This window comes from Chelonoidis abingdonii, chromosome 23, assembly GCF_003597395.2.
Source record: "Chelonoidis abingdonii isolate Lonesome George chromosome 23, CheloAbing_2.0, whole genome shotgun sequence".
Taxonomy (NCBI): domain Eukaryota; kingdom Metazoa; phylum Chordata; order Testudines; family Testudinidae; genus Chelonoidis; species Chelonoidis abingdonii.
Window position 1 is genome coordinate 12531646 of NC_133791.1, and position 9926 is coordinate 12541571.

The following is a 9926-nucleotide window of genomic DNA, read 5'->3' on the forward strand; positions in this document are numbered from 1 at the left end:
CAAGAAACAGAGGCCGTGTTCTCTAGCGGGGAGGGCACTGGACTGGCAATTGGGAATCCTCGTTTCTGGCACCACCATTGGCCTGCCAGGTGGCCTTGGGGAAAGTCACTTTCCCTCCCCCCCCATTCTTGTCTTGTCTGTTTAGCCTGCGAGCTCGTTCTGTTTTTACAGTGTCCAGTGGATTGGGTCCTGATCTCTGCTGGGGCCTTTAGATGCCTCGGTAATAATAAATCTCCCAGAGCCTGATCCAAAGCCCACTGAAGTCAATGGGAGACGTTCTGCTGAATTCAATGGCCTTTGGAGCAGGTTTTCAATAGGAATTTTTGCATGAATAAGAATTTAGCCCTATGGCGATAAAATATGCAGATCTGACTTGGACACGTGGCTACATGCTGGGAGGTATTGAGCACCTCTTACAATCTGGGCCTCAGGGAGAAGGCTTTGAATAAGATGATGCCATTGACGCTTTCAAGGCCAGAGGTCACTGTACTCCATTCCTAGGATTCTACAGAATGTGTTTTTCATCTTTAAAAAGAAGCAGGGGGAGGCACTTCTGGTCTTCTCAACTACTTTCCCACCCTCCATATGTAAATTCATGCTCTGCTGCTTTGTTCTTCCACTCTAGCCAGATTGAAATAACAGTGCTGCTAGAGCAATGAGCCTTTTCCCCATTTAGCTGACTAGCAGGCTAGCTTAAAAGGTTAGCTGCGAACATTTCAATACTAATAGTAATAAGCAAGTTACCGAAAGGGCAAACACATCCAGCGTGAGTCCTTGGGATTTAATTAGACAACCTTTGATGTGATGTAAATTGTTCCCTGTGACATTTTGAAAAATAGCCTTTTGAAACTATGAGACAATCCCCAGGTGATCGGTTTTGCTGGTCATACAGCATCCTCTGCGGAATCCAAGTTCTTGTCCATTTCAGGTGCACAGTTGTGTCCTAAACCACAGCAATATAGATTCTGATCTCCATGATGTTGGTGTAAATCTGGATTCGCTTCACTGACCCTGGGTGTACACCAGTGTAACTGGAGACTAGCACAGGATGTTCAGGAAGTAAGCCTGCAGAATCTAGTGCTAGAGAGGAAGGGAGATGCCTGCCAGTAGATTTCTATTACCCCTGGCCAAGGCTTGAATGGGGCTAGATTCCACTGGGTCACAGATTGGGGTCTAAGGTTGTGATGAAGGGGAAATTACAAGTGTATTCAAACAGGTTCTCAAAGCCCTACTTCGCTCTCTGGGGCTGGGTCCACCTTTGTTCTGTCTTGGTACAGAGCCCAGCACAGTGGGATCCTGGCCTGCAATTAGGGCTCATAGGCACCACTGCAATACAAATTATAACAATAACATCATCACAAGCTAATAAGACTCCACCATCTGTGACTAACTGACCTAGCACTGCTGAGAGACCTCAAACTGATTCATTTCCCAGGCCTGTTTCTTCTCCCTGGGATTGGAGGAACCAGCTAGCTGAGGAGGTTATTGAAGCTGGGATGTTTGTTTGGTTTTCTCAATTATCAGCAGAGCAATAAGCAGCCTGTTCTGTTCCTTTATAATAGTTATGAGAATGCAACTGTTGTAAGAGTACCAGCCACATGGGATGGGCATGGATTGACTGAACGATGATAGCCTATACCACAACCAAGGTAATACATAAATGAAAAGTCCCAGCTGGTTCCTGATATGCACTGCATTGTCCTCATTAGAGCATCAAATCGGCATTAAATATGAGAAGTGGTGTTATTTGGCTTCCATCTCCCTGCCTGTGCAGCGCTGGCACTCTTTTTTAATTCCAGATCTTCCCTCTCCTCTGGGCACACGCATGGAATCATTCAGCCTTCAAGGTCAAGAATTCTCAGCAGCTAAGAGGAAAAGTGGCCTCTGACCCAAATTCTTTAGGAACTTTGGGCCAGATTCTGAGTTCAGTTAAACCAGTGTAAAACCAGAGTCACAGCACTGACTTCCAGGGTGACTTTGCACTGGTATAACTGAGATCCAAATCAGCTCATATTTTCTCTTCTGCCTCTGGAAAGCAGCATTTGAAGCAACCAGTTACAATGAGAACATGATGGACCTTGACGTGAACTAACTGTTTTAAGAGAAAACAAAGAGAAGGCAAGCATTAGCCTTCAGTTACTCCAGAACAATTCCAAGGAGTGAAACAAGCAAGAGCACAACCTGGCCTTTTCATGTTCAAAACCACAGCTGTTTTCACTAAAACCAGGTAAATAACATTAGAGTTCATCTGAACGTTTGCCATCAGTAACCTCTCTAGATTATTCCCTTTCTGCTTTAGAATATCTGCTAGCAGGTAGCAATTTTCTTAATTGTATTTTTTCTTTTAATTTATGTGACTTGTGTTGTTTGTTTTTCACTCTTCAGCTTGATAGCCACTGTTGAATCATCAAATCAGGAGTGGTATTGCTGAGCTGTGATTGGTCAGATAGGTCACATGTTTAATTCTCCATTGACTCTCCCTGTCCTATCACTGGCAGGATATTTGTATTTTGGCATTTTATTTTTGTCCATCTACTATTCTTTGTGCAAGGCTCTGAGATGTTTGCATGAAGGGGGTGATAGAAGAGCAGAGTGGAGCTGTTGGTTCTAGAGATGGGCAAATACTAGACTTCTCGGTTTGAGAACTGAGCTGAAAAATCTGGTTTGATTTGAACCAAACTTTTTTTTTTATTTCTTTTTGTCAAATGGGAAAAAACTGAATTTTTTTTAAAAAAATCCATTGAAGGGTTCTGAGCTGACCCAAACAATCTCCCTCCCACCCCCCAAGTATTTCAAGTCATTTTGAGTTAACCAAAACCAGTTGTTGTTCCAAGGTTTTTTGTTTCAGCTTGGCTGTCTGGGGTGCCTATCACCGTTTCCTTGGGTGGATTTAGTTTTTGTCATTCTGGTGTTTTTTAACTGGCCCAATTTGAAAGCATGATGTTGTTCTGAATCTAAGTCGCAACAAAACATTGAGACTCCTTTTTATTTTTTTCCACAATCAAAATTATTTGGATCCAAATTCAGTGAATAGTTTTGGATCCTGAAAAACACATTTTTTTTCCAGTAAAAAAAAAGAGTGGGGAAAAAAGCCTTACCCAGCTCTAGTTGTTACCAAGCATGGCTCCAATCCTGCAGCTGAACCCATCTGGGTGACCCATTGACGTCAGTGCATCTCTCTGAGGATGTACAGGTCGGCACGCTCTAATCCACGGGCCTGCAACAGGACCTTCATGACTGAGGACTATGTCTGTGTTCTGTCTCGATTAGCTCCTAGAAAAGAAGGGATCTAAAGTGGCCATCTAGTCTTTCCCCCTCTGCTGAGGCAGGATGAAACATGCCTAGACTATCCCTGACAAGTGCTGTTCTTAAAAGCCTCCAAGGACAGGGATTTATTCCACCACCTCCCTTGGCAATCTGTTGCAGTGCTTAAATATTAGAAAGAGTCAGAGAGCTTTCCTGCTATCCAACCTAAAGTGTCCTTGCTGCAAACTAAGCTGACTACTTCTTGTCCTACCTTCAGTGGACAGGGAAAACAACTGATCCTCATCTCCTTTATAACCTCTTACATATTTGAAGACTACGTCCCACCTCAGCCTTCTCTTTATGTACTACAATTATGACTGTATTCAGTCACTCTGAAACCGAGCTGACATTCGCCATGCTGAGATTGCACTGATTTTTTACCACTGTAGTCAGACTGTGAGCTTCCTTTTCTCGTGATGAATAGGAGTGGAAACCTACCACTATACAAAACCATTTTTACCTAAACTTAAATCTGGATCTAAATCAACCTGCCAGAGCCCTTCAACCTCTACCTGGCTTGATCCTTCATTTGATGTCGTGAGTCATTTCGAGAACGTTGATGGAATGTTCCATTTTTGCGCTGAAAAGCAGCACTGTATATAATGGATATGGTGCATCGATTCTTTCATAACTAGGATGCTTAGAGCTCTGACGTGCCTAAGTAAATGATTAGTACATCTTTCCCCAGCAAGAGACAGTTTTGTTCATTCTCACTGATGCCGCTGATTAATTTTCAGAGAGAAAAACAAAGCTGATCTCTTAAATAGAATAAATGGTGAGTGCATAAGACCTAATGAAGCTTGACAGCTAGAGACCTTCAGGAATGGCTGTTGAATTTCCTACTCTCGGGCTGAGAGAGTGTCACTTCACTGGCTGCATGAGATCCACTAATCATGTGTGTGTTTTGCTTTTAAGAGAAAGTAGTGTTTGGGGAGAGAGGGGGTTGTTTTGTTCCCTAGAAATGCAAAGAATCATGAACTTGAAATAACAGGGATAAAAGGGAAATGAAAGGGAGATAAAGGAATAGCCATGAGAGAGTAAACTGATGGTGACTTGTAAATGTTAAAAGGATTTATAAAGGCTAAAGTGGAACCACAAACAAGAAAGGAAAGGACACCGCCATTCGCAAGTAATTCTGGCCTTTGGGGTCCACTCCTGATGGGCTTCTCACAGTTTCTGTAGAACTGCACTCATGAATTTGCAGCATCCCCTGTGTTTGTAAATTCCATGCAGAAGTGTTCTCAAAAATGTACTGGGTAGGAAAGTGAACTTGCTTTACACCAGTTTCCAACTGAGGTAATGCTGCTGGGTGGCACATGTCTCTGATGTGCACAGGTGTAAATCCACCGGAACTAGGATTTCACAGTAGCTCCAAGGAAGTCGTCAAAGCCGCAGTGAGGCTTGGAGGAAGGGTCGCCCTAGCCTCACAGTGATTAAGGGCAGGTCCAGAAACTACAGGCATGTCTACACTGCGATCATGTGGTGGGCAGCTCATGCAGACAGATCTGGTCATAGCTGAGCTAGCTTTAATCGAATTTGCTTTGTGTGTCCCTGTACCCCTATTGTGTGTTCTTCCCAGGAATTCTGTGGGGAGCAAGTTTACAGGCAGGGTGTCTGCTCAGGGCAGGGCCTCTTACATGAATTATGGTGACATATTCATGGAAAGTAAATAAATTTCAATTTAATGATCGCAAGAATTTTCACTGGACGCTGGATTTTAAGAAGGCTACTCCTGCCATCAGGGAAGAGAAACAATGTAATGCAGCTTACGTGCCTCAGTCCTGCCGGTGTGGGTACGGCACTGAAAATCTGCAGAACAACACGGGCAGGCAGTGGGCAGGCTGAGCCTAATTATGTGCCCCCTGTTCATTCATGAGTAGCCCCAGTAATGTCTCACCAGCATCGGGGCTGCCCAGTCAGCTCCTTGGCAAGCAGCCTAGGGACTGAACTCGACCCCGTGTGTCGAGTACCAATGAACAAGGGTGAGGGCATGTCTACACTTCCCGTGCAGCAGTGTCTGGTGAAGACGCTCTGTGCCGACGGGGCAGAGCTCTCACTGGCATAATAAAACCACCTCTGCGAACAGCAGAAGCCATGTCACTGGGAGAAGCTCTCCTGTCCCTGAGCGACATCAGTGCTGCGGACACAGACTGTAATAGAGACATAGCCTGAGGCGCAGGAAAACAGGGCCAGGTTCAGTGATTGAACTGTTTGCAGCAAAGAGCCTACCCAGGTATATTTTGGATACAACTTTTGTCAGAAAACTCATTTGTGTCCCAAGTGATCCATGCATAAGACTAGGGATCACGATGAGCTTCTCTTAGAGGAGGACAATGTTTTTGTAGACAAGACTGACCCTTAGACGTGCAAACCTCCTCCAGGCATTTCAGCTGGGACTCCCTCTCTGTGGCACTTAGCAAAGAAGGTGAAAACTTCCTTAGAATAGATATGCAAAAGGGTCTCACATCAGTGTCACTTGCTTGTAAAATGTGTCATCCCCCTCTAGTGGCTGGCCCACATACAGAATAACAACCTACTACTGCTGCCAGCTAATGGAGTTACCCCTTTATCTCAAGCGATAGAGGCAAATGCTTTGGTGCTACAAGGCCAGGGTTCAACCCCCAGTGAGGACTGTTGCATCAGCCATGCTGTGTTCTCTTGGGCTTCCTCACTTCTCCCCTTACCCCCCTCCAAAAAAGCTCCTTTTCTTAGGAATATGGTTTTTGTTTTTCTTTTATTGTTTTTATAAAATCCCTTTTTATCTTTCTGCAAACAATCTCTCGGGACCATTAACCAGCCATCAGATGAATTTGAATAGTTCATATTTATTTGACCAAATGTAAATCAGGGCAACGCTTTGTCCTCAGGAATGATGAACTAGGAAGAAAATCAGAGTGGAAGTGAGAAACACGTTCACCAAATGATGAAAACCAGTGGATTTTCAGCATCCATGACACAATGAGGACTGTTTCATACACATGGCATGTAACCGAGACAAATGAATGGAACTGATAATGGCTTTGATACATTAATACTGTGATACAAACTATGGAGCAATGGCCAGTTTCTTAGTGGTCACGTATAGATGGCCTGGAACGAACTCATTCAGTACAATGTCTACAGGGGAGTTGGTGGAGCTGGAGCAGTTTGAGCTGAACATCTCATTGAAAGGTAACGGGTCCTCTAGGTCCTGAAAGTCTTAGTCCTGCCAAGGAAACAAGAGGAATAAGTGACAGAAAGGAGGTCAGCCAGGTTTCACTAACGGGAACTATTGACTTCACTATTCTAGGGCCTAGTTCTGCTCACTTACCCTGCTCCTTGGGGCTTCTCTGGATTTACACCAGCGTCATTGGGGAGCTGGTGAAAGCCTCTCTTGGCTGGCTTCTCTGAGCTAGGACAAACTGCATACAGCAGATTTGGAGAAGGTGAGGGAGGGGCGGGTAAGGCCCTGGAGGTGTAAGATTAATAAGCCAAATGTGCAGGTGGTGCCAGGGATGTCTGTGGAGTTGCACCAAGGTGAAGTTGGTCCCTTAGGTCTGAGGGGAGCAGGGATGGCAAGTGCCGTATGTACCTTTTCCTTCAATTTGAGCTCTAAACTCTTCCTCCTCTACATACCCATACCCCCCGCCACACACACACACAGAGTCTCATGCCGTTTCTCTCTTACCATAGCGAACAGTTAGCATCCCAGTCTGCTCAGGGAGCCAATTCTGTCCAGCTTGACACCAAAACACCCCCTGGACAAGCCCTTTTTGCTCCTGCCTCGGTATCTCCTGGATGAACCCAGAAGATCGCTGAAGAGCCTCTGGAAAGTACTGTCGCTGATGGGGACCCCCTCGGGCTGGTCCTTGGAGTTTCGGGCCCATTGGAGCTCAGAGTCCTGTTGGTCAAAGGCACCAGTTGGGATCATGTCTTCTCGCTCTTGGTCCGTCTCCTCTGAGGCCAGGGGATGCTCCAGATCTTCATCTAACAATCTGGACAGGCTCTGAAAGACAGGGAGGAGAGTGGGGGAGGTATTGAGGTTCAGACTGTCCTTTGATTATTGTCATGTAAACCTACATAGATGCTAATCTTCAACAAACCCATTTTAAGCTTGACTTGGAAGGAAAAACGTGCTAAAACGTCAACAAAGTAATGATGATGATCTCTAGTCTTCATTGTCCTCCACTAACAACTCTGTTTTAGGTTTGACACCAGCTCTCAGATGCCTTCGGGCTACTGCTATGGTCTTAGTTAGACATGGACAAGAAAAGTGAGGGATGTAAAAGGAGTCTCTCCTAAAGCTGGGAGCAGGGTGTCTGGGATGATAAACAAAGAGGCTTGGGGCGGGGACTGAAGGAATAGTAAGCAAATGATGGAGATAGTGGAACAGCTGGAGAGAGGGTAGGCTGATGCTGGAAGGATTCGCTCTGAGGAGGCTGGAGGGTTACATGATATATAGGGATGTTGGACTGACGGTGAGCTAATCAGAAGATACTCTTTCTACTTGGGATGCTTAAAATGCTTTTTATGAACAGCATAGAATCCCTTCTCTCTCTCCCTTTCCTGGGTTTATCAAGCAGGTGACTGAATCCTCTGCCATTCTGCTGAGAGAAGATTCCCCTCCTTGTTAATAGCATGCACCCAAAACCAGATACTTCAGCTAGAGACAGAGCCAGGGTCGGAACTTGAGGGATGAGCTTGCCGGTGCCCAGAGCAGGGCTACAGGTGGGAGGACGTTTATATTCTGGGTAAGAGAATGCAGCTTCTGCTTCTCTGAAGTTTAATGACTTCACCCTATCCCAGACTGACCTGAAATTTTGCAGTTTCCCTCCTATTCCTGGGGAACAAACAACACTTGACCTCCAATTATCTAAAGTCAATCAAAATAGAAGTCAGGCAAGGAATAGCTTTTGTTTTGCTCAGTTAAGTAACCCCCACCTGCCACCTTCATGACCCTGATGCTCTTGAGCATCTTCCAGCAGCCAGAGAGGGCTAAGAAGATGGAGCCAGTAACTCCAAGTTCCAAGGAATGATCAGCCCCCTGATACTGAAATGAGCAGCTGCTCTCTTACCTGTAAACTGGAGAAGGGTTTGGCCCTCGTTTGGTCCTGGCTGAGAAGCAGCAGCAGAAATCCACAGCAGAAAATAAGCTTCGGGTTCATCTTTGTGTTGTGTTGTCTCCCGCAGCGATGGGACGTCTCTGGCTCCTCTTCCCCCCTCGAGTCTCTCCAGTTGCAATGTCACTCTATGTCTCTGGCTACCAGCCTTTATACCTTCCCCCAACCCCTCCCAGGGCCACCTCTGAGCTCCTGCCAGAGCCAGGATTGGTTTAAGAGGTTCTGATCGGCTTTCATTAGCCCAAGGGGAGGAGGGAGTTTTATTCCCAGCCAAAAAAGAGAGTTAGAAGAGCACATTTTTTCACTCCTCGAGCTGTGTGGCCGCACCCTGTAGTTGTTGATCTGCAGCCTGCTCTTCTGATGCCACCTGTATGTCAGTTTTCTGCGCTCAGTGTTGCCGGAGGTGATCACTAAACCTTACACTTGCTTTTCTGTGCCTCTGTAGAAAAATAATCAAAAGAAATATAAAGAGGCAGAATCTACAATTCCACTCCCCTCCCATACACATGGCTACTCTGTCATTGCAGAAGAGCACATGCTGGGAGATCTGGTAGTCTCAGAGACATGTATGCTGTAGAAGAGTCTATTCTTTTAATTACACTGGTACCTGATAGAGGGTGCAAGGGAATTCCAAGTCCTGCAAATATGACCAATTGTCTCAAAGTTGCATTTGTTGACGTTTAGATTTTTACTGGTTTGGGTGACAAGTGTGAATTTAGACCCTAATTTAAATGCCGAGAGAGAATTCTCTAGTGTCTTGTGCATAAAGAATGAAGAAATTCCTCTTCCTCACTGAATGTTTAGACTGGATCCAGCTTGAAAACATTCTCCTGGGTGTCTTGTTCAATGTACTTTCCCCACAAAGAGCGCTGCACTTAAATCCGGGCCGTGCCTGAATCAACCCCCTGCTTCTTCTCCCACAAACAGGCTCCCTTTCTGAGTGTGAAAAATGAAACCTGAGCTCTAAATGTGGCTGCAGCAAGTGCCTCCCTCTCTTTTGAATGGATTGACTCAAACCCCCAGATCCAAGCATCCCCGTGCTCGAGGGATTTCTGAAATGACCTTAACACTGGGAGCATCTTCTCTTGCCTTTTCCCATCTCTCAGGCCTTCCTCTGGGGCATAAGTACAGCACAGGGTTATGAGCAGGACTGGACCTTTTCCAGTGCCCGACTCTCTCTCTGGGGCTTGGCTGCAATGGCAGCCTCTGCCTGGGAGTGCAGGCTGGAGTGGCAGCTCTGTCCGAGGTGCAGCGGACGCTCTTCCCACTCTGATCTGTGGGGGAGCACTTCCCTCTAGTGAAAGAGTGGTTCTGGCCCTAGCCATATCACTGCTGCCCCTATGCGGGGAGGGTGGCAGCTGGGGGATGCCTGGCTCTCAGCTTTGGGTAGCTGTGAAGGCCAGACACAGTATGGCCTGGGTGTTGGCTTAAGTCCAGCAAATTAAGGTGGTTGGGTATTTGCTACACATTTAACCAGCACGCCCGGGGGCATGAGTTCCCTTTGCTGCATGGCTCTTCCAG

The 9926-nt window shown here is 46.0% G+C and overlaps 1 protein-coding gene across 1 annotated transcript; it reads right to left on the bottom strand.

Moving 5' to 3' along the window:
* Positions 1-6115: 6115 nt before the first annotated feature.
* On the bottom strand, positions 6116-8500 carry LOC116821958 (C-type natriuretic peptide 1-like). Its single transcript, XM_032775508.2, has 3 exons — positions 8361-8500; positions 6974-7291; positions 6116-6511 (listed from the first exon to the last, which is right to left on the bottom strand). Exons 1-2 carry the CDS (start codon positions 8448-8450, stop codon positions 6986-6988), a joined length of 396 nt encoding a protein of 131 aa, XP_032631399.1. The 5' UTR covers positions 8451-8500; the 3' UTR covers positions 6116-6511; positions 6974-6985.
* Positions 8501-9926: the final 1426 nt, after the last annotated feature.

Bases quoted from the DNA above. Each gene is read 5' to 3' on its own strand.
- LOC116821958 (XM_032775508.2), bottom strand. From the start codon at position 8,450: ATGAACCCGAAGCTTATTTTCTGCTGTGGATTTCTGCTGCTGCTTCTC. The intron at 7,292-8,360 runs GTAAGAGAGCAG...CCTGTCTTTCAG, and splicing joins AACCCTTCTCCAGTTTACAG to AGCCTGTCCAGATTGTTAGA.